Below are 24,561 nucleotides of genomic sequence, written 5' to 3'. Positions count from 1 at the left end.
GTTGAGAAACACTAGCTGTTTTAGAATGAGTTTGGCTATCATTTGGGCATTAAGCTGTCCCTGTAGCCCAGTCACCTGCCTGAAAGTAGGAGAGACCCATGGTACAGCCACATGCCTACTGCCATAGCATCATGGAGATGCTGAGGAAGGGTGCCGCCATTGTGGATGCTTCTCTATGTAGGAGGGTTTGTACCCATGATATCTTATATGCTCCTGTTGTAGAAGAAGAGCCAATTGAACAATGCTTTCTTTCCTTTTTACTCAAGCCATTTCTAATAGCAGATGTAAGCTGGAAAGAGAATGTTTAAAACATCTTCAACTCCCTATCAATTCAAGTCAAAGTTTTCAAAGTTTTTCCGTTCAAAGCAAAGTGTCCAGAAGAGGAAGGGCTTGACAGCACCGAGGCAAAGCACAGCCAATTGGGAGCTAGAATACCCCAGGGCCAGTTAGTTAATATCCTGCCTCAATATTCTCATTTGTAAAATGGGTTCTAAAGTGTTACGGCATTTAGTGTGATGATGCTAAGCATCCAGAACCTGACCAATAGTAAGTTCAGAGAGACCAATAGGATATCCATTACTCATCAGTGGCTGGGGCCCTTCTCTGAGTCACAATCAGAGAGGAGATAGAGTCACACAACTTGGTTGGGGCACAGAATCCGGCTCCTACTGTTAAATAAGGGTTTGTTTTCACCTTAGTTCTTTCTCATAGAGTAAGACACACACTCTAGCACCAAACCGCAACAAAGTCTTCTGGTAACACCAGGCCCAGGATTTATCAAGAAACAAATTAAAGAGAAGGTGCCAAGATCCCTCTCTCTGTGTTGAGAGACAGCCATTGTATGTGCAGACCTCTCCTGGCCTCTGAAATGGTACCAGATGAAGAGCCCCACACCCCCATGTTAAAAATGGTCCAAGGTTAAGAAAACAGGTTCAGCATCACGTTTCAACAGGATCTCAGCCTAAGTACTCATGAGGAATGAGAGATGGGGTCAGAAGGAGACCCAGTTCAAGTTCAAGGTCTCAGACCCATGTCAGCTCTACCTGTGCTCATGCCTGCATTCATTTTACATGAAGTGCATGCCAAGAGAGGTGCTGGTGAAAGTCATGAGCAGGATGCCCCACCCTTTGCATTAGCTACCACTCGGTGACTTTGTGCTGGGACTCCCCCACGAAACAATGGGGGACTTTATGCCTTAGGTATACTTGTCTTCTTCAAATGGGAAGTCAGAACCTAGCTGTCACTCCTGGGGTCACATGAGAACCAGACTTGGGGCACAGTGACACCATTTGCATAGGATTTGTGGATACTCTTAGCATGGCCCCAATAGGTTTTTCTAAACCTTTGTCACCATGTCCCTGACTCCTTCAGGATCTCCCATTCCTCCCTTCCCTCTGTGAATTAAGACTGGGAATTGTGGGTCTGGCAGGCGTGGTGATCCAGAGCAGAGAAGAGTCCAGCGGTGGTGGCGGTGGCGGCGGGCCATGCTGCAGGAGAGAACGGTACTTTCCGCGGTGCTTGACAGAACCATGTTCCGTTTCCATCGTTCCACCACATGGTTAGATCAAGCACAAAGGAAAGCCCCGCGGCAACTGGTCAGAGTCAAGGTCAGGAAGCAGCGTCAGAGAGAGGACAGGAGCTCAGAGGAAGCAGCGTGGAGAAGCAGGAGCCAGAGCAGGCCCCCACCGAGCGTGATTAGTGCCAGTAGTGCGGTCCACTGGATCCTGCCAAAGATAGGGGCCCCACCTCCCTGCACCCCGCCCCAGGGAGACTCAGTAGGACAGAAGGACAGGTGGGAAGCCATCAGACACTCACAGCTATCCTGGCAGATGACACACCAGTTACATGTTGACCCTGGATTGGACCTGCAAAGTCTGCCCCATCCCACTGTGGGATCTGATATGACATGAAAAATCAGCAATGCATCTTCTCATGCTTTGTGACACAGGGTTGACCGACCCCACAGCTGAGGGGCTAGTGGCAGTCTATGCCCATTAATAAAAGAGATTGCCCATAGTTCTCATTGGTCTAGCACAGCACAATTTCCTTTTCAGGCAAAAGCTCCCTTTAATATCCCACAACTCAGAGGGCTCCTGAGTACCTTGCAGGATCCCTGGGTCTCTTGGGCCAATTCACCCCAGATGGTGTGAAGTGTAGTAGAGGAAGAATGTAGAATTAAAACCACATATTTTCAGCTGGACAAAGAAGGGAGACTCAGTGGGGCCTTAGGTTTGGGAATGAGACACCTACAGTCACCATGGTCTGAGAACACTGACACAGAACTCGTGCTATTGCATGGACAGTGGTTAGAGGCTGGCTTCTGATAAGGGCCCTTTGTCAGAGTAACACAAGGAAGGAAAGGGCTGGAGAACCAATTGATTAGCTGGTAAGATATGTAACTTTAGAGTCCTTTTGATTTCTACATCCCTTCTCTGGCTGGGAATCATGGGAGAGAATGAGGCAGACCCAGTCTGATGGTCTTGTGTGCCATGGACCAGTTTTAATATCCCACCTCCCATAGCTTAGGCTTCTTTCTACTTGGCATCAGACTGGAGTTGTGCACTCTCAAGAAAATAGAGCCACAGCCATGTGACTGACCATCCCTGCTTGACACCTAACCTCTGACAGGCCACTCTCCTCTACCATGTGTTTTGGGCACTGGCTTTTTGACAGGATGTTCTCATTCTCAGTATCTCAGCAGTCTGTGGGTTGTTGTCTGGAATAATGGTCCAGTTAGACAGTATACACACATACCCTTGCCTAGCCCCATTCACCTCTTTCCCCACCTCGATCTTACAGACTACAGCCAATAATAGTAACGTGGGCTCAGCTCTACTGCAGGTTGACACCTGGAGCTGCAGGGGTCTTGAACACCCTGATTCTAAGATTTCTCCCGTGAGTTTGATCAGGACCTCAGTATGAGCAGGGCACATTTCACAAATTTTAGAACCTCCTTGTGTGGCTGGTAAGATGGGCTACCAGGCATGTGCTACCAAGCCTGGTGACCTGAGTTCGATCCCCAAGCTCCACATAGTGGAAGAACCGACTCCTGAAAGTTCCTCTGATCTCCATACTTCTGCTGTGCTGACTCTCTCTGTCTCTGTCTCTCTGCCAAATAAAATGTAATTTATAAAGTTCCTCCTGGGTTTCCCCCCCCCTCTTGCATAAAAGGACATGGAGGGTCCCAGAGGCAAGCGATCTGGAATCTTCCTAGTATGCTAAAATCATCACAATATTTCAGGTCGTGATTAGACAGTGACAGCCTCAACTTGGGACGTTTCTGCTGTGGTTCTCAACTTTGTCTCTAGAGTGGACTGGATGAAGTCTGAGGTCTCTGAAGTACCCCCACCCCCACCGCCAGCTGTACCCAAAGAGTCCTATCCTTTCCATAAGAATGGCTTCTTCTTAAACAAAGGGGACAGCCAGATAGAAGACAGGCAGTGTCCTTCAGCTGCAAAGTGCTGGGGGGTTGGGTGGGGGGGGTGGAGCCTGCGCTGGCTGAAGGACTTAATCTGATAGTTAGATCACTCCTGGCGGGCAGCATCCACCCCAAACTGATCTCAGTCCAGGGAGGTGGATACAGCTGATAGTGGCACAGCAAAGCGGCTGGGAAGCCAGACGCCCTACCCAGAGAGAGGCTGTGCATGTTGTAGAAGCAGCCCTCAAATTGGCTCCTAATCACATCAGCTGTCTTTTCAAAGGGGGCTGCTTTTAGGGGAAAGTAAAATGCAGAGTTATTATCTGTCAGTTCGAGTCCGTGTCATTTGCCACCCATCACCCCCTCCCCTTTCTGGAGCTTCATGGAAACACAAATCTTTAGGGCTATGGGTTCTGTCTTCCCCAAGGCGAGGGTAGGTATGGGTCCTGGTGTTTCTCAAAGCCCAGGCTTTTGGAGTTCAGTGGTAATCCCGCTGCTTCTCCCCCACAGCTACATAAAAGCATACCAAATGCTCTAAGTCAAGCTGTATGAACTCTGAACATGACAACCTACAGGAATAGGCTCTCTACTTTGTATTTTAGACAAAGTCAATTCAAGAGTTCTGTCCTCTTCTCCCTGTTTCTTTTTTCTTGCCCCACATAGGAATCTGGGATCCTGTAAACACCAAGGTAAACAAGTAGACACTGGCACAGCTAGACTCAAAACTAGCTTTATTGCTTCCTATTTCCACTGTCTATTTCTTGTTCTTTACTCTGTTCTTTCTGTACACATCACCCATACCTTGCTACACGTCCCAGCCTCAGTCAATGCTAGGTCACGGCCATTACTGTAATACTATAGGGCACTAGCCACTGGATCCAGTGTTGACTATATCCCTGTACCACAACCCAGGGTTTAGACTCACTTTGAGGTCCAGGGTGTAAACAAGACACTCGTGAGACTGAGGATCAAGGATGTCAGGTGGCTTCCTGCCCTCCTCTGACTTCATCAATCCTTTCCATGGGAACCACTAACTGGCCAAACCAACTAACTCAGACTTGAGTAGGCAAAGACAAAAGAGGGAATAATGCTGGAGACAGTCACGAGGAGAGCCTTGAGAAGGACTGGTCTGCTATAGATAACACTTGGTGCTGGAGGGAGACTTTCTACCCAGATATGTTAGTAAGCTTATGGAGGAGTTGAAGGAAAATGTCTGGGGGTTAGACGTGGATCCAAGAGACTAGGAAGAAAGCAGCTTAAGCAGTTGGACCACCTTTCTCCTAGCTATTAATAGTGTCAAGGAGACAGCGACGTGGAGCCTGGTCCTGACCCTACTGGCTGTGACTATGATGCATGGGTGGCCCTTCACCTTGGAGCCCTCAGCTCTCTCAGCTGTAGATAGAGATCTCAATTGCTGACTTCAAGCTGCCTCTAGAACAGGCAAATCAAACTAGGATCACTCAGCATAGTGCTCCTCATAGAAAGTCATCGCTCTAGTCATTATGTTGGGGAAGGCAACTAGACTACGAGTGCTCCTACTGCCACAACCAACGTCTCTAGACCCTCTCCAGGTATTTGCCTCTGCAAACAAAATAACATAAAAGGCTAAAGTTTATCATTGTGGGGACACAGACGATAGAATTTCACTTAAAGCACAAAGAACATGGTACAAAAAGCCAAAAATCTTCCTGCTGGTCTGCCGATGGCCAGACCCCATGTTGGCATTGTTCCTGGGAGAACACATTGGCTGAGCACTCTCTCAGATGGGTGGGAGCACAGTTCTTGCTTAGACACACACTGTCAGGGTTGGCTCAGCCTATCTCAGGACCTCCTGCTGTTGGTTTATCAGCCATGGTGAGCAGAGCACAGCTCTTATCTTTTTCGGTAGAAAAAGAGAAAAATGATGATGATGTCTAACTGCTTGCTCATGCCACCACTGGTCAAGGGGATCACCTTTCTTTTTAAGTTGGGCTGCTAATTCTCTTGCCCTTTGTCTGCATGTCCTTCCCTGGTGGAGGTGGGAGGAAAACAGTCTCTAGACAGAGTTGGGCATGGGAGCACAGGCTTTGCCTCTTCCCACAGCCTGCTGTTCCCCACGTCGTCAGAGAGCAGCCATCTGCTTCAAGGAGATAGGGAAGGTGTTTGTGAAACCTGTAACCCAACCCATTATGGTTGAGGGCTGAACTAAAGCCTGGCTGCAGCCCGGCCTGGGCTGTATATTTCTGTGCCATGTGGGGAATCTGCTTCAGAGACTACAAAATAAATCTTGGCCTGCTCTCAAGCGCATGCACATGTGTGAAGGCTGCCCAGTCTCCAGGCTTCCACCAAGCTCTGGGAGGAGTGACTGCGCCTGGGTTCTGTTTCTCCCAAGCTGTCCACCCCTCCCCCATGCTTTTATTGTGTGAGTGTGTTTTATTTTAAATCCATAAGGTAATTGGTTTTCTGGAGGGCTAACTGAATTTCCCCAATTTAATTTGCAAAGATGCTCCCCAGGAGCCATTACAGCGCTCGCTGTCCTCCAGATTGGATTATTGGCCTCTCTGGGGCTGCTGTATTCTGAGTCAGAAAGTGGGGCCCCACTCCAGTAACCTGATTACCTGAGCAGCGGAACTTCTTGCTTTTGATCTGGCTGATGCGCTTGTTGGCCAGCCGGCGTGGGCTGCTGCAGCGGGCGCCGCTCGTCTCAATGGGGTTGTCCTGAAGGTAGTCAGCCAGCCACTTCAAGTGGCAGTCGCAAACAAATGGGTTTTGAGCTAAGTGGCTGAAAGAGGAACAGGGCTGTTAATCGGGAGTGACCTGAGGTTCCTTGCTTCACCATCATCCTGCCTCGTGCAGGGTCCTAGCTAACTGGTGTTACTAGCAAACTGGTGTTGAGGCCCTTTCTCTGCTGTCCCAGGAGGCCTGGAGGTGGTGCTGCTCTCAGAGAGAATTCAAAGAGGGGGTCTGTGGCCAGCTGTCTGCCAAAGGCAGCACAGATGCAGCCAACATCTGGTCTGGGCAATCAGCCTCCCAGCTCTCCCCTCTCCGGGGCAGGACCTACTGCTGACTGTCTCCACTTCACCCATGCCGACTCTGATGGGGCAATGCAAGGCGAGAGCTTTAGAGTTTACATTTAAAGTAACATGCATTTTATTTCTCCAAGCTTGGTGATATAAGGCGCATAAGGCAGCTAGCATAGCGACTGGCGTATGGTGGGTGTTCCATAGATAGTAGAGGGTATTGTTGTTATTCTCCTTATCATGGGGGTGCTGTAGGCATCGCCTCCTCTGAGCAGTAAGAAAAACCCCCACAGCACTAAGCACGGAGCCTCACACGTGGTCGGCATTCAATAACAAGCAGCTGTTCTCATTCTATATTGGTTCCTGCCTCTTACTACTAGGAAATAAGTGCCAGATGACTTCCAGGGTCTCCAGGAGACCCCCAGGCTCATGGCGGGCCTGGAGCAGGGGCTGAAATCTGAGGTTGGAAATGTCAAGACCACAGACTGAGACGTGTACTCATGTCATCTGTTTACCTACAGTACTTACATGCACGAGCAATACTTGGGAGCTGAGGGCTGTGTGCATGCCTGTGCGTGCACGTGTGCATGTAAGGTAACCCCAGGAAACCTGTATCAGAGGCTTGGCTTTGCAGGATGTGGGAAGCTGCAGGAAGGAGGGGATGGGTTCTCACAGATATGGAGACTGCTTAGAACAGTACCATGGGTGCTGTGGTTATGAGCACAGTTCACAAGTTCTACCGGGATTCAAGTCCTGATTCATACTAGTTGTGACCTTGAGTAAGCACCACACTCTTTCAGGGCCTTGGATTCCTCACACAAATTCTGGGGGTGACAGTGGCATCCTCCTGGATTGTTGTGAGGCTGCTTGTTTGAAAGTGAGCTAAACCCTCAGCACAACCAGGACCCACCGGAATGCTCAGCACAGTTAAGTGCTTTGAGCTTCATCTCCCGCCCCTGTTGCAAATGCTAGAAACCCACTCACAGGGCCTCAGCCCACCACGTTTGATGGCAGGGCTCTGCAGCTGCTGGGGCAGGGTACTCACAGGGTCTGGATGGACTGTAGAGGAGCGAAGAGCCCCTTGCTGACAGTCTGCAACTTGTTGTCGTACAGAGAGAGCAGGTTGAGGTTCTGCAGGTCCTGGAAGGTGTTCACCCGCAGGCAGTTGATCTTGTTGGCATTGAGGAGGCTGCAGGCAGAAGAGAGGCCTCCAGTCATTGCTAGTGGAACAAGGGCTGGCTGCACCTGCTGGGACTGCTGGGAAGCAGCCGTCCCTCGTCCATGTGGCCTTGAACTTCTGCTGCAGCCCAGGGAAAGAGAGGCTGCTCCCGATGACTTCCTAGACCACCCCTCACTTTCCTCCCATCACTGTGCATGCTACACACTCTACCACCGCCTGCACCTCGCCTCACACCTGCACCTGGCCTTCCACCTGCAGCCTTGGACAAAGGCTTGGAGTGGAGCCCAACATTGAATTTTCTTTTCTTTCTTTTTTTTTTTTTTCATTAGAATTCAGGGCTTCCAGAAATCACAAAGGGAAAAAAAAATCATTGGGTACAATTGTTGTAAGGCTTTAGTAGAATAGAGTTAGGGCAATTTTTGATCCAGACAATTCCTTGGAGCATGTTTAGATCACTGATTTAATTGGAAATCTGATGAAAGTTACAGGCCATCCTCCCAGGGAAGAAACATGTCCGTGTATAGGCACACACATGCACACATGTACAAACACCTTCCTTGTCTTTATCATAACTTCATGCCTTCATCTGTTGTGGAATAGAATATTTGTTTAACTAAGTAAAGACGTGTTACATTTGTTTGTGTTGTAAGTAATTGTTAACTGTATAAAGGTATATTGCTTTTCTTTTTATGCTGCATTTGTTTAACTATGTAAAGATGTGTTGTTTGTTCCACCTTGCTTGCCTAAGACACTGGATTGGTCTAATAAAAAGCTGAGCGGCCAATAGTTAGGGAGAAAAGGGACAGGCAGGGCTGGAGGGCAGAGAGAAAAGGCCAGTCAGCTGGGGATCAGCTAGCCAGACATGGAGGAAGCAAGAAAGCAGGATGGACAGTATGTAGATGAGGGAAACAAGCCTCAGGGCAGCACATACATTAATAGAGGTGGGTTTTTAAGAAAAAAAAAAAAAAAGCTAGGTACAAGCCCAAAGCTAAGGCTGAGCATTCATACTTAGTAATAAGTCTCCATGTCATGATTTTGGGGCTGGCAGTCCAAGAAAGCCTGTTACATTAATCTATTACCCTCCAGCCCCACTGGTCACTTGTTGTTCCTCAGGCACCCTATGGATAACCCTCTGAACCCTTTCTCTACCCCTTTTCAGAAAGGCTGGACTCTCAGCTCAAACGGCATCTCCTCAGGGAGGCCTGCCCTGACCCTCTCACCCTCCTCAGGGAGGCCTGCCCTGACCCTCTCACCCTCCTCAGGGAGGCCTGTCCTGAATCCCTTCACCCTCAGCAGGACCCTGCAATCCCAGTATTGCCTCTCACGGTCCCCTATATAATTCCTTCCTCCCACTCACCTCAGTCTGTGACTTGAGGTGATTGGTTAGTTTTCTTGTTTGCCATGTGTGTAATCTGTGGTAACACAAATGTCATCTCTTCAATGTCTCCCTTCATTACTAATGCTTATCTTTTATTTGAACACATAACCCAGCTTCATATGCAACATCGGAGGGTGTCTCCTTGCAGGTAGCTCCGTATTTGGGTTCAGGTTTCCTACACACAAGGGGCCCTTTCCGCTATGGTCATAGCTCTTCATACTGTCCCCTCCTTCACAGAACAACATAGGAAGTGGGTGAAACACTGGTCCAGCAGATTTCAAAGGCAAGTTTCAGAACGCAGAGCTCCTAAGTCAAGCATATCTGGGTCCTGAGCATTTCCCTTTATAACCTGAGACTGACTGGTTGTGCCCTTGAAACTACAGTGTAATCATTTCTCATTCCTTCCTGAATGAGAGGGAAATACACCAAAGAATAAAAATGTTGAAAATTTAAATAACTCTCAAGGCAGGCCGAGAGCTAGTTCCCTTGGTGGTTAATGATCTGGGAGTCAGAACAGACCCACTTGCTTCAGGAGTGTCTATGTACCATATAGTCCATGGGGACTGGCGTTGGTGATGGTAGAGCTGGCCCTGGGTGCCAACCTACCCTCTCCTTCTGTAAGCCCACCTCCCTTGCAGTCAGTCCCCTGTGCACTCCAGGTGCTGGCAGGCAGCTGTGGCCATGACAAGCAGAAGAAGAACTGCCTGTTTAATCTGGCTAATAACAGGCAAGGTCCCTAGGGTCCACACAGATGTCCTCCTGCCTCAGAGTAGAAAAAAGCTCACGTTTGCTAGAATACTCTTTTGTTTTCCAGAGTGCTTTCCCGACCCCCTGTTATTCTCACTGTAACCTGGGCAGATGGGCAGAGCCACCACACAGTTACGGGCAAAGAGACCAAAGCAGAGGCTGAGGGCTTCGCTGAAGGTCACGAGAGTTTCCGGAGCATGCTGGGAGGCATTATGATAACCAGGTCTCTAGAGGGCTGGGCTGCTTCTTTATGGATGCCTTGTCTACCCCGCCCATCTGCCCATCCTGTCGGTAACCCCCCTCTTGATTTCCTGTGATTTCTGTATTAAATTGTGGTCAAGGTCAGTCTAGGAGGGGGACATTTGAAGGAAGCTGCAATATGAACAGAGTAACAGCCTAGCAATCAGGTCAGAAATGGATCTTTCACCTACAAGTTTTTATTTAATTTTTAAATTTTTGACTAGTTAATGAATAAATGTTTTGGGAGGGGAGACAGGGTCTCACTATGGAGCTCTGGCTGTCCTAGAACTCTCTATATAGACCAGGCTGGCTTTGAACTCACAGAGATCCACTACCCTCTACCTCCCAAGTGCTGGAATTAAAGGTATGTGCCACTTTGCTTGGGTATTTTATTTTTTAAGTAACTGGTAAACAATTTGTTCTAAGACCTCTGAGAGCATCATCTTGCCAGAAATGTTAAACTAATCAATAAAGAGACCTGGATGGTTTAGCCAACGGTCTGAGGATCCCTTCTTCCCTACCATTTTACAATAAGACTTCTCTATGTGTCAAAAGTTAGAAATGCAACACACACACACACACACACACACACACACACACGCCATTATACCATTAGAATTTTGCTTTTGCTTGGAAAACAAATTTCAAAACCTCTGGCAATGCTTCTGGTGCTAGCAGCTGTGCAGTGGACACATTCACAGGCAGGATGTACACTCTTTGCCACTATACTCTCTCCCTACTACGTATCCCACCCCGCCCCCTCACCCGAAGCTTCCTTGCATGAGAAGGCTTTTAGATTTGACACCTTGGTCCAGATTCATAAGCCCAACACTCACACTCTGTTCTGGGAAGTATTTGAATCAGACAAGGAAGATGGCTATGGAGACAGAGGCAGCAACTCTGACTCGTCTGGAGAGTACATTTACACTGCATGGATCTTGGCAATACTCTTTACCCACCAGGTCCAGCTTGGCTTCCGTTGCTCCTCTGGGTGTTTCTCTGTTCCCTATTGCTCCTAGGTCTCTCAGCATGGGATGTTCTTTCAAAGGGGTGAACTATCAAAACAACCCAGGCTGGCAGAATTACTAAAACACAGAGAGCTCAAAGTGCAGCGCTCATGAAACAGGGGGCAAAAGAAGACAGGGAAGGGCATAGTCTCTTGGACAGTCATCCTCTACCAGCTGCTTGGCTCCCCCAGGCACAATGAGGAGGTGTCGGGAGAGATAAAATTAAGCTGCTTATGGAGAATTAGACGCTGCGGATGGCCTTCTGAACTTCAGCACCAGCAAGATCCAGCAACCTATCTCTGCTCTTTCTCTTTGGGGGAAGAAGACTGGCATCTACTCAACTCAGTCTGGCTCCCATAAAAGGAGCTCTGAGCTATCTGGTCCCTGGGCAAGAGATGAGGGCATCTGACAAACACCAAAGGATGGGGAAAAAAAGAGATGATAGGCTCAGCATCCCTTATCTAAAATGCTTGGGACCAGAAATAGCTGGAATTTCAGAGTGTGGAATATTCGTGTATGTATAATGAGAGAGCTGAGGGAGGGAACCCAGTTCTATCTTCACTTACGTTTCACATACACCTCATATACAAGGCTTGTAGGACTTTTCCAATAATGGTTTTTGCGGGTGATCAGAAAGGTTCAGATTTTGACTGTTTTGGCTTTTTGGATTAGGGATGCTCAAACTGTATCTGCAGTGAACTTTAGTAATTAGAGGATGGACATGGGCTTCCCTTGTTGGTTAGTTTTCATAACTCTTTATTTGGAGTAAAGACCTCTACAATACTTGATCTGGTTTGCTTCACCCTCCTTTGAGGAGCAACAATGTAAATGTCTTTAGAAATGATGGCAAGAAAGCTGAGTCATCCATGGAGGCTTATGCCCATGTGCCAAATATTTCCCACACAACAGCATCGCGATCACCTTCGTTTTCTGATGAGGAAACTGAGGGTCGGAATGATGACCTCAGTCCATGTGATTGCAAGCTCACCTCCCATCCTCTTCCTAAAATCTAAATGCATTTTCTCTTCTCTGTGTCTCTAGCACAGGCCTAGTTTTTCGAGCCATGAGGTGGATGGGGTATACATACTTTGGATAGATGGAGGTCTGGTTGGGTCTAGGAGACCCTGCTTGTATCTTGGGAGTAGAGCGGTGTCTCAGCTTGGGATGTCCACTACACTGTAACTGATACAAAGTGACCATTTCTATACCTTGTAGTTTCATGAGGTGGGACTCTCATGTTTGGGAATAGCTAGGTGCTGGTGAGGGAGATGGTGTTCTCAGCTCTTTATTCTCCTCCCTGTGAAGCTGACCCGCATTCTGGGATGACCATGGGACAACAGCATCCTCTACACCTGGGATATTCACATGCCTCATTCCAGAGGCCTCTTTCCCAGCTGAAAACACTGACCCTCAATGGTGCACAAGTGCGTCTCCAAAGCAGAACTAGGTCTGGGGCTTCCGGGCCAACCTACTAAAGGAACTTCAGGAACCATGGAGAGGATGACAAGGCCATGTGAATAGTAACCGGACAGATTAGTCCACATTAAGCACTAGTACTGACACCTTACAAACATCTAATCCTCCATAGCTCTCCATGGTAACTGCTAGCTCAACCATCCAGATGGCATTGTGGGGACTCAAAGGCATAAAATAACTGAGCACTGTTTCCTGACCTGTGGATGGTAGGTTAGTCTAACCACTCTGCTACTCTGATACCCATCCCCTCACTGAAAGGAAGCGGGAGTCGCCTAAGGCTACGAGGAGGAAGAGACAGACTTCCCCATCAAACTTAGTGATGACTTTGCAATCCTATGAAACAACAAGAGCCATGCTCCCACCTGAGGAATGAGAGGAGAGCAGCACACCACATAGTGGGTGTATATTTGCACATGTTAGCCCCGAGACATGTTACCACCCCCTGCTTGCTGGAGCACTTTGGGCTTCCACATGCTTTATGTCAAGAGGTATTAGCACTCTCCCATCCACTACCCAACATAATGATGCTGCTGGGAGATAATCCTTTCCAGAAACAGCTGCCTTCAGGGGTAGCAGGGTAGGAGACATAAAGCCAGAGCTTAGTGGGGAAGGAAATGCCCCAGTCTGGTATGGAAGTGGTTTTTAGATCATGCCATGCTAGGGGGAATGGCCTGGCCAATCAGAAAAGATTCAGGCATTCTTACTGCTAGGAGCAGCTTGCAGCCTCATTTGTTCAGAGTTCAAGTGGTAGTGGTGGGTGGGGCATGGGGAGAAGATGAGCCCACTGAGATCTGTGAAAAAGAGCATAGTCTCTCTGCAAAGGTCACTGAAGTCCCACTGATAGCCACCACCCCTGCTCATATCTCATCCTCACAGGCCTTTATGGCAGGGTTTGGAAAACACAAACATCTGGAGTTGGGTTTAGTGATAAATTGCATTAAAATCACCCTGGCAACTCCAGCCAACCACATGTTGATTCAGCAGCCCAAAGCTATCACGCTGGGTTGTATTTATATTCTCTACACCTGCCCTGTGGAAAGAAGTGGTCACGCCACTCCTTTTCTTTATAGAGTGTTTGCCAAAGATGCCAAGACCAGATTCCAGACTCTAGAGAGTGCAATGTCTTCTCAGAAAACCAGTGTCAAGAAAGAGTGCAGCTGGCTTTCCAAGAGAAGGGCTGAAACTCTTCCAGAAAGGACTCCGGGGAGGGAGACAGGAATGAACCCAGCCAGAACAGTAGCATTGTGAACTTCCTTTTCCTCAACCTGAAAATCAGTTTCTGTTTCACAAACACCTACATGCGGCAGATTCATGGGAGGAGAAAGATGTTACCACCAGCCCCTGGCATGACCTTTTCTTTGGCTGGTTCAGGGGAGAACCCTTTTAAAGAAAGTGTCATAAAGGCTCTCTGCCATTAAAATTGTTCTATGTGTCTCTAGAGAGGTATTTGCTATTACACGTGGGCATAAAGTATTAGTGTGGATACCAATTAAGGGAGCTATTATAGACCCCTGACTAAGCTGGGGGATCTCCAGGCATCTTTCTCTCATTAATATGCCTGTCTTCCCTTTTATTTCATTAGAATTAACCCTCTGCCATCCTAAATTTCTCTATCAACTAAGTGTAACAGGACTAATCTCTTTTCATGTCCCTCTCTCCTGTGAAATATGGGGAATTAATTTTGACCTTCAGCAACTTGCTGACGCCAGACTGAGGAAGATGTGACTGATCTCTAGTGCCACAGTGCAGAGGTGCTCTGGCCATGACCAGACTCTTACTGAAACTTGTGAATGGGTACTATGATTCATGTTATGCCCAACACTCACAGGAGGAACCCCCCAACTCCCCAGGTGGCAGAGGTGACTCCTTCTCTCCTGCTATTGCCTATGGTGTTGTCACAAGCCTTGGGTTGTCATGGTGATTCCAGATGGTATGGAAACAAAAGCACGAGGCATACAGCATCGCCATCCGGTGGCCTGTCTGAGAAACATACCTATCTATCCACTCCAGTGACATGAGAAGGCCCTGGGAACAGCTAAGGTTTTCCTAATGGAGTCAGGGAGAGCTGAGACCAGAGCCTAGAGAGAGGGTTATGACCTAGCAGTTGGGCAATCAAGTGACCTTGCCTATTTTAGCTGAACTTGGTCTGCCCCCTGACACACAGCTACTGGCCTGGTCACTTCCCTATATGATTGCTACCTGATGACTAATCAGACCTTTAAGAAGAGGGAACCATTTACACAGAACACTCAGAACTTAAGGCTTTCCTTAGGAAATGACAGATTCACAAGAAAGGGGAGAATTCTTCCCTTACAAACGTACCGCTGAACTGAGCTTTTTGATGCAGGAGAGGGCTCTTTTCTTCCCACCAGCTTCATTTCTGTGTCTCTGGAAACATGAGCCCCTAGATTCCTGGTCCTACAGCTTATACATGAGCGATCAAAAACAAGTTCACTAATCCGCAGTTCCCTATCTGTAAAATGAGCCTTGATCAAAATACTTCCCTTGTAGTGTTGTTGAGAAGATTGAATGAGACTATGCATCTGCCACTGCTTAGCACTAGTCCTAGGAATATTAGCTACTCAATCACTGCTAGGTGTCATGGATAGCAGCAGTAGGAAGTGCCTGTGAAGATGCTGGTGAGGGGATGTGATCTATGTGGAGTGAAGTTGTGTTCACTGCTCTGTAATTGGCATGTTGCTTGGGCAAACTTCAAGAGCCTCAAATGGTTCTGTCTGTCTTCCAAGAAAACTGAACAACAGGTGCCTTAACTCACTCCAGGCTGAAGGCAGTCTGGTTTGGTTTAAAACCTCCTGGAGCAGGTTGAAAAGTCTCCACCTCTGATGCTCCTCCCTCCCCCTCCAGTAACTTTCCGGGGCATGCCATGAAATCAATGAGTGTTAAATGAAAGCTTGCCTTTCCCCAGGGAAAGCTGTGACAGCACAGCTTGCAGCTGCCCATCAGAGAAGGAAAGGACAGGCCTAGTGACACACTGCTTTTCCTGCCTTGCAGACGACGATAGGCCTCTAAGTTACAAAGCGCAGCCTCTTAGGGCATGCCTACCTGCTGGCTGCCCACACGGGATCAGATGCCCATCACATCAGATGTCTCAAGAACTCAGGGGGTGGAGGGAAAGGAGTTAGGATTACATGCAGGTGACACTTTCTGTTCCGACCATGGCTTCTCAGGTGCCTCCCTGGATCACCTAACTCCTTTCCTGGCAGCCAGGTTTAACAACGAAGCTGATAGACTATCTCCCATCCCAAACAAGGAATGGCGCTAGTAGCAAACAATGAGGGTATCTTTACACAGTGAATGACTGCCAGAACTGGACCTGTTAAAGATTAATTACATGGAGGTACACGAGCTACTCAAAAACATCTGAAGGCAATGAAACAGACTTCTGAGTTTCTAAGAAACGGGGACTGAGGTTCAGTTTAAGAATGAGCTTTTCAACTTCCAACTGTGCAGCAAGGACTTAGCACAGACGCCATCAGCGAAGGGAAGACAGGCAGATTTGTCAGAGAAGGCATGGTGGGACTGCAGTACCAGCTGGTACATCTACACTCATGTATCATGGTTTTGGGATTGCACGTGTGTGTGTGTGTGTGTGTGTGTGTGTGTGTGTGTGTGTGTGTGTGCACTCGAGTGTGAGCTTAAGAGCAAGTGAGTGAGCAGGAGTATATATGTATCTGCACATGCTTGTGGATGTGTAGCCCCGATGCTCCTTTGACCAGAGACTGTGGATGTTAAGCTAAGGATGCAACCCTTGGGAGGATACAGAGGACAATATATCAAGTTCAGGGGCAACTCCAGGAACAGCTAAAGCGTGCCTGTAGAAAGCCATTTGGTGAAATCTCTGAGGGTGCCTCAGATACTATACTATTAGTGTTGATCATCTGTCCAAAGCAGCATGGCAGCAAATTGCCAAAGTGGCCTGGCTGGGCATACCCTGAACTGGACATATTTGGAAGGATGGCAGCTAAGTCCAGAGCAATCAGGAAGGGAGGGGTGGGGGGCAGAATAACCAAGCACATTCACTTGGTCCCTGTTAGTGTCACAGTAAGTGTCAGAAAGAAAATATCTAGGACCTCTCGGCACAGAAGGGACATTTCCACTTTAAGATGCACCAATCACTCAAGAGAGGGGGAGGGGCAGGAGAAACAAAACTCCCAAGGACTGTGTCTGAGTCAAAGGAGATGAAATTACCCAGTCAACCAGGGTATTCTAATCAGAGCCTTCTTATCAGACTATCTCCAGCCAAAGGAAGAGAAATCCAATCTACGGCCCGTTGAACCCTAAATTTGATCTAATGGGGACCTGCTTTCCAACTGCTCAACAGCAGGCCAGAAAGCAAGCCAGCCTGAGTTGTGTCAACTCCTGGTCTCCACAGAGGGAGAAGCACTGTCTTTACCCCCTAGCTAGTCAACTCCATCTGCTCAAAGTGGTGCTGCTCAGCTGGCCTGTCTTTAAAGTCCAGGGAGGGGGGCTCATAACCTCCTGACTGCTGTCAGCTTGTGGCAGGGACACATTTCCTTTGTTTAAAAATATGCCGCTCTATAATTTTTGATACACACCATTCACAATGCTAGGCACTTTGATGTTCAGTCCATCTCTCCTCAGGGTAAATGGGCATGACCTTTTTCTTTTAATGTCTATCATAAAAGGTCATTAACACCAGCCTGGCTGGGCACAGTGAACGCATGCGTGCACGCACATGCACGCGCGCGCACACACACACACACACACACACACACACACACACACACACACACACACACACACACACACACACACACACCTACCTACCTCCAGGCAGATGCTATTGTTACTCTTCTGGGGATTAATGGCTACAGTTAACCAACCTTGTGGTGACAGTTATAACTTAGTTTTTCTGCTAGGAGCAAAGAACACTATCTGCGAAACACCTGGATCCTTGTAGACAGCCCTGGTATCAGGCCCTTGCGGAGCCCTGGTATCAGGTCCTTGCAGAGCCCTGGTGCTGGGACCTTTGAACACAGATCTGCTTACCTACAGCCAGGCAGAATAAGATGGAAGCAGAGGAAGAGCCAGGAAGATGTAGGGAACACACAGTTCTTCAGCTTTGTCAAACTAATCTGACGGTTACCATGCTGGATCCACAGCCCAGAAACTTGATGGCCATTTCATTCCAACATGATTCACATTGTTATATATCCTGGGGAAATCTGTCCAGGGACTTGGGAGTTTAGGATGTGAAGGAATGAGATGCGAGGGCCAGAGGAAGTTTTACTTCTTTCTAGAAGTGTCCTTGCAATCCAAAACTACATGTGACCACCCAATCGCCTTGTGTCTTTGGTCCTGTGCTTCTCCTCTTTCAGAGATCTGGCTGGACCACCGGGTCCATAAACTTAGATTTTGGCACCTCCTAACTGTACAAGGGAGGCAGGGGGTCTGGAACCTCCTCTTCCTTGGGAACTGGAGGTAATATATTTTTCTTTCTTCCTTCCTCTCTCATGGACCCAGCCTGGCCTCACATTTATGACTCTTCTGCTTGAGCTTCCTAAGCCCTGGAATTAAAGGTACACAACACCCCCCCCCTTTTTGGAAGACATGCAACTTACAACAACAACAACAAAAAACCTGCATATCTGTTTGTACTCAGATGAAGGCCTGTAAAATCCTGTCCTGCCCTGTTCAGGGAGCCGGAAGCCTTTAGAAATATATGACCATGGAGAGTCTACTTACTTTCTACACTTAATTTGCTGTGCGATGTAGGGCAAATCATTAACCTTTCTGAGTTGGCATTCTCCAATGCTCATAGAGTACTCAAGGTCAATTCTTAATGCCAATTGGAATTATTTCAGTCATATACTTGTTTGTACACATCCACACCCATCCACACCCCCTAACCCCCCCCACACTCATTCCCCAAACCATAACACACGAATGTAGATGTACCCACCACCCAGTCACAAACCAGGGATGATTCTCACTCATAAAATCTTCTAAAATAAGCTGAATTCCTTTCTTTATTTCTCCACGTCAGAGTTCAATTATCTTCTTCAAACATTTAAGTCCAAATGACCAGAATGAAATAAATGCAAATAAATAAGCCCAGAGCTTAAAACTCGAGGCCACAGATCTCCCTTTAAAAGAAATAAGCACTTGCCCTCAGCCTGTCTTACCAGACAGTCACACTGCTGACTGATTATGTTTCTCTCTAATGGCTTCTCCCCAACCAGACCCCTGGAAAGGACACATGCCTATGGGCAGCGGTTTCAGCTTTCAGACTAGAGTTTACCTTGAGAAGGTTTTAGTTCCCTAAATTCTTAGTGCACCTCTGTAAGATATTTCCTCTTGCAGGATTCAATTTCTTTCTTACTCTCAAGTCATGAACCCATTCATGACACACGCTAGGGCCTGGGTTCTGGACTGTATCATCTAGGCTTATGTACACTGGCCTTGGTGCTCTTTGCCAACTCTCTGCCTCTCTGGCCACAAAATGAGGCCTTGGAGAGAACAGATGGAATGCACAGAGGCTTTAGTGACAGTATGATAGGCATAAAGTCAAAAGAACTCTCCAGAGCATGGCTTAAACATTTTCAGTCTGCAAAAACAGTCACAAGGATGTAAAAAGTAGCAAGTTCCTACTCACAGCAGCTGCAGGGACACCAGCCCATCAAACAGTCCCTTGGGAATCTCTGTAATCTTGTTCCCATAGAGCACCCTGGAAGAAAGCAAATGACAGCAATCAGCAGGACTTAAAGGAGGCCATCACCTCTGCCAGTTCTGGGTGCAAGATCTCAGGTCACCTGCCTCCCTGAGCTGCCACTTCATCCCATCTTCTTATCAGAGACAAAGGCAGGCAGTTCATCCTGTGCTGGGTAGGGGTGCTGGGAGGTGAGGTAAGCCAGGCTCCATCCTGCTGCACTCCAGCCCAGCCCCGTTCATCACCCCCACAAGGAAGAAGCAGCATCCCTTTGTGGTACCTCCTGAGCTGCTAGTGTGACCCCACAGTAAGTAATAATATCTTATTACCCCACAGTAAATAAGCAGTGTGGGAGGCCAGCCTGTGTCTTCAATGGGTATTGATCAGGCTCAGCCAGCCTATAGAATGTTTCCTTTTAATATCCCACTGCATCCTAGGAATTCCTGAGCTGAGTTCTTTAATCACCCATCTAGACAGCAGGGCTATGGGTATTTGGGGGCATCTCCAGATGGCGCAGGCATTGCTGAGTTGAGGCCTGGCTCAATGGGGAGGCTGAGGAGTTTTGCTGTCTCAGATGATGGCAGCTTCCACTCTCTATCTGCTTGTCTCATTCTCTCAGATCTAAGAAGAAAGGAACTCAGATTTTTGTTTTTCATTTCATCTTTCAGGCCCACAGTGTCCCCCTGCTATTTCTACGCCTCATGTTTGGTGACTTAAGAAGCCTGGGAAAGGAATATGTCTTTACTTTTCAAGCCCAGCACCTAGCAGGTCTGTAAACCTGGAACTGAGACTCTCTGGGCCTCTCTCTGCTTCATCTCAAGACAGACTTTGCTGTCCATGGGGTCTGGCCTCCTCTTTGATTAGGAAATAGCTAAAGAGGGTTTGGCTTGCTTCTGTTTAAAACCCCTTCTCAGGTCTGAGTACATGGGATATGCAATTATTTAATTCCCACTCAAATCAAGAATCTAGGCTGACGGTCATTTGAGGAGGCAAAATGTTAGGAGGAAGACACAGCGAATGAGTGTAAAATAAGGCTCCCTCTCCCCACTGCCGCCCATTTCCAGAAGCCACTGGGAGTGAAGAGTGAGTTCTCCATCAGCCTGCGGGTGTGTTTCATTAATGCTTCAACAAATTAATGACTAAATAGAAGTCAGCATGATGGCTCAGGCTCACATTTGTAATTCATATTAATGTCCCACTGCTCACTGTGCCAAATGTAGTAATGCCATTGCCTGTTCGTCTCAATGGATGTCAGAGCTTCTAGAGTGGTAAAAGCTGTTGGGGGTGGGAGTGGGGATGCTGGCATAGGGGTCCTCAGGCAGTTCATCACTCCTCGGTATGGAACATCCTCAAGCCTAGAGGGATAACCACCTGCCTATGTGCAAGGGTGCCAGCCTGCAGATCTTCGTGGCTTCCCACCTGAGCCTTTGCCTTGATTACCTTCGCTACCCAAACAGCTCTCTCTCTGCAGAAGGAGGTCTCCTAAATATTTTAGGTGAGGTTTTCTGCCATCTATTATCTTATTTTGCTTCTCCGCAGCACTTACCTTTATATTAACTTACATTACTTACCCATTTACTTAGGCTTAGTTTATTCTTATTATTTTATACGTATGGGTAGTTTGCCTGTGCGTACATGTGTGTGCCTGGTGCTTGGAAAAGGCTGGAAGAGGATGTTAGATTCCCTGAGACTGGAGTTACAGTCAATTGTGAGCTGCCACGTAGGTGCTGGGAACTGAACCCAGGTTCTCTAGAAGAGCAGTCAGTGCTCTTAACTGCTGAGACATCTCTCCAGACCCTTTAGGCTTAGTTTTTATGTTCTTCCTTGAACTGTCCTGAATGTGATGATGTTATAGGGCATGCCCACGGCTAGATCTCCAGAGTGGAGAAAGAGCGAGGTCTACTAAATAAACGTCCACTGAGTGAGTGAGTGAGTGAATGAATGAATGAATGAATGAATGAATGAACAAACGAACAGGTCTGGGGTAAAAGATCTCTAACCCTTTACTCTACACTGTCAGCTTTCTGAGCCCCATGGGCTTCTCTGTTCAGTTCCTGGTCATATTCTTCATGCCTATAACACCGATCACTTCCACAGCAGGCATCTACTAGATGGAGGAACGAATAAACAAACGCGGATAGGTGTTTCACTTAATGCTTGGCACGCACCTCCGAGTTCACTACTGGTGTGCCAATTTCCTGTTTGGCAACCAGATTTTTTAATTTCTTCTGCAAGACAGGAATCATCCCACTATCTTGAGACTGTTCCCAAATATCGGCTAAGGGAGGCCAGACAAGGGGAATGGGAAGGTTAAGATGGGATCCTGGTGGCAGGGGCCTCTCTGTCTCCTCCTCTCTGTGACACTCATCACAATAAGCAGACACTAATCTCACACACGGCCCTGTCTTTGATATCCCAGCCAGATGTTCTATTCGATAAATGAAACTAATTTACTCGGCAGGCAGCAGACAGCAGCTGAATCAGGGACTTCCTGTCCTCGGCTCCTGCCCAGGAGGATGGTAGGACATGTGCATCTTGTTACCTGCATGCTTGTAAACTAGGCAAACAGGTTGTGAAGGGGCAAAACACACATTGCTTGCCTGTAAACACCCTCTTTATGGTCTGGGGTGTCGAAGGGAGCAAGGCACTAGGTGTTATAAACGTATCAACTGATGAAACCACCACTATTTCTGATGCTACACTTTCCACATTATGTTGAGATGTTGAGAGGGCTGCACAACATGGAGATCAGGAGTGAAATTCTAGACCAAACATGCTGGGCTTAAATCCTATCTCTCAGACTCAGTGTGTTTCTATGTAAGTGATTTTTGTTTTTCATTTATTTAACACACACACACACTCTCTCTCCCTCTTCCACCTTCTTCCCTACTCCTTCTCTGTGACATATGCCAATGAGTGGGTGTACAGGCATGGGGTGTTAGGGGGTGTTGCTCACCTGTGTGTCTGTGTGGAGGAGGCCAGAAGTTGATGTCAGGTGTCTTCCTCTATTGCTTTTCATTTAATTTTTGAGATGGTTTCTCAGTGAGCCTGGAGTGGCTGACTGGCGAACTCCTGAGATCCGCCTGTCTTTTCCCCCCACACCCAGTGTTGGGTTACAGCTGTGCCCGGCTTGTATGTGGATACTGGGGATTTAGACTCAGGTCCTGAGGCTTGAGCAGGAGGAACTGTACTCACTGCCATCTCCCCAGCCCTGGATCTTTTCTTTAATCATGATGTGCTAGGTACAGTCTGAGGTGCCAGGGTCACAGAAGGGAAGAAACACAGTCAAGGAGCTTTTATACATGGCACTAGACTCCACAGTTTATGTTTCTGTGAGGATTAAACCCACAGGACTCCTCGAGGAGTACCTGGTCACAATCAGTGCTTGATAAATGCTGTCAATTATTGTTATTACTGTAATATGTCAATCATACAGTGTGTTAGGCATGGAAGGATTACTCTCTCCCTTCTGCCTGGGGAAACATGCAGAGAACTCTGTCTATGCTCTGGGTGAGCTGCTGAGGGAATGAGGGCAAAACCCCAGACCTTCTTAGCCTGAGAGTCTATCCACCCTTGGTGGGTGAGGCTTTGAATCTCACCACAGGGCTAAATAAGGGCTTGAAAAATCCACGAAAGTGAGGGTGATGGGATGGGGTAGATCTTTTCTGAATACTAAATACAAGGTAGGAATAGTCTGGAAATCAGAAAAAGGAAATACTGCCCTCTTCAACAAGGCCAGAGACTGTGGGGGGGGAGGGGTGGTGAGCCATGGCTTCATCTCAGACATACATTACAATTCTCTCCACCTGATCTCCTGGTCTCCCCTGAGACAGCACTGTGCAGCATGAGGTGGGAGGGGGAGTGAGGTGAGAGTCAAAGATGCATTCGAATTAGAAGCCAATAACTGGGAAAGCCGCTGGGCACTTAATCAATAAAAATAATGCATGTGAGTTGTAGAAATATTCCCTAAGATCAATTTCCCCTGAAGAAATATTTGTTTCTTTTACCAGATTGCCACAAGTGTGTAAGGGAACATAAAGCCTTGATAAACACCTCCTGAAAAATACGGGCGCGCCTCCCACCCCGGCCCCACTTACAGCGATGTGAGTGATTTCAGGCCCTGGAAGGCATCTGGAGCTATGTCCGATATCTGATTCTTGCTGATGTCTCTGAAAACATTAATGGGAAAGTCTGAGAACACGGCTCACAGGTGTGATAACGCTCTTCCTGAAGTATGCACCCAGCAGTTCAGCCATTCAAAACAGGTACAGATTAATTGATCCATCAAGCAATTTATTTCTTCACAGCACAAGAGGCAATGCCTAAAGAACACATCTCCTGCTGCCTGGGGGTAAAGTATGTCTTTGTATATTTTCTCAGGTTCTAAGGAATGCCCACTTAAGTCCTGTCTGGCAAAAAAGGCTATGAATATGTAGGTCATTCCTATTTAGGTGTGAAGGCACCTCCGGAAGTCAGGCATACTGGGTATGTTGATGTGCTGTGATCCCAGCACTTGGGAGGCTGGGGCAGGAGGATTGGGAGTTGGAGGCCAGCCTGGGCTACACAGTGATAATCTGTCTCAATAAAACAAAACAACAAAACAAAACAAAAGCCCAACCAACCAACAAAGCAAACAACCAAACAACAACAAAACCTCCAAAACAAAACAAAACAAAAAACCAAACCCTAAATGAAAACCAACTTCAAGCCAGGGCCTTGGTCTCAGGTGCCATTATCAAGTATCTAACAGTACAGACAAAGCAGTATGGGTCCCACCCAAACCAAAGGCCAGGTCAGGCTCCTTTATGCATTGCTTTCTTGTCTTGTATCCCACAGTGATTATCATCTTGAAAACCCTGGGGTATTTCACCTCCCAGGTCACTTCTCATCGCTGACCTGATCAAGTCTCTGAGCATGGATGACGCTCAGTGATACAAGCAAATCACAAGACTCTCAAAGAATGCCTTTAGACAGGGATGTGTCACTGGCTGGGAATGCTCCTCATTTGGGAACAAGCCCAGGGAGGTGACATATCCAGAATTTAAGAGGGACACTGTGTGGTCGAAGGATCTTCCAAACACAGTGCACACGACAGGTAGCCTGGCCTCGAAGGTACAGGTGTCATGGCTAGCCCAGTTTCAAAATTGTTGGTGCAATAGCTAGTCTGGTCTCCCAGATGCAGGGAGCCCTCTGCTATATACTTTGAGCATCCTGGTGACAATTAGGCCATAGTTTCTTGCTAATGGCCCTTGTGGAAGGGGATTTCTTTTCCTCAGAGTTATTAGCTCAGGGCTGGCCTTTGGGCTCCTGTCACTGGCAGGAGAGATGTACCAATTTCCTTCGACAAGAAACTTCTCCTGTTCAACAAAATAAATCAATGGTTCCTTGCTTTTGTGCGGTAGAGGGAGGGCTGAGGTCTTCACAG

At 47.6% G+C, this 24,561-nt stretch overlaps 1 protein-coding gene and 1 non-coding gene across 2 annotated transcripts in view; both read right to left on the bottom strand.

Moving 5' to 3' along the window:
• The window catches only part of Slit3 (slit guidance ligand 3), a 575,059-nt gene that overhangs the window by 86,277 nt on the left and 464,221 nt on the right, over nt 1–24,561 (bottom strand). Inside the window, exons 11-14 of the mRNA XM_027425222.2 lie at nt 23,234–23,305; nt 19,083–19,154; nt 7,463–7,606; nt 6,016–6,179 (exon numbers count right to left, since the gene is read on the bottom strand). Of these exons, the coding sequence (XP_027281023.1) occupies nt 6,016–6,179; nt 7,463–7,606; nt 19,083–19,154; nt 23,234–23,305 (452 nt within the window). The remainder of the gene's footprint in view (nt 1–6,015; nt 6,180–7,462; nt 7,607–19,082; nt 19,155–23,233; nt 23,306–24,561) is intronic.
• Nucleotides 1,504–1,583, bottom strand: Mir218a (microRNA mir-218a). The gene has a single exon (NR_105178.1). It is a non-coding gene; the product is annotated as a microRNA mir-218a (primary transcript).

Source organism: Cricetulus griseus, chromosome 7 (genome assembly GCF_003668045.3).
Source record: "Cricetulus griseus strain 17A/GY chromosome 7, alternate assembly CriGri-PICRH-1.0, whole genome shotgun sequence".
Taxonomy (NCBI): Eukaryota; Metazoa; Chordata; class Mammalia; order Rodentia; family Cricetidae; genus Cricetulus; species Cricetulus griseus.
Note: the sequence above shows the minus strand (reverse complement) of the source record. Positions and strands in the feature narration are given on the sequence as shown.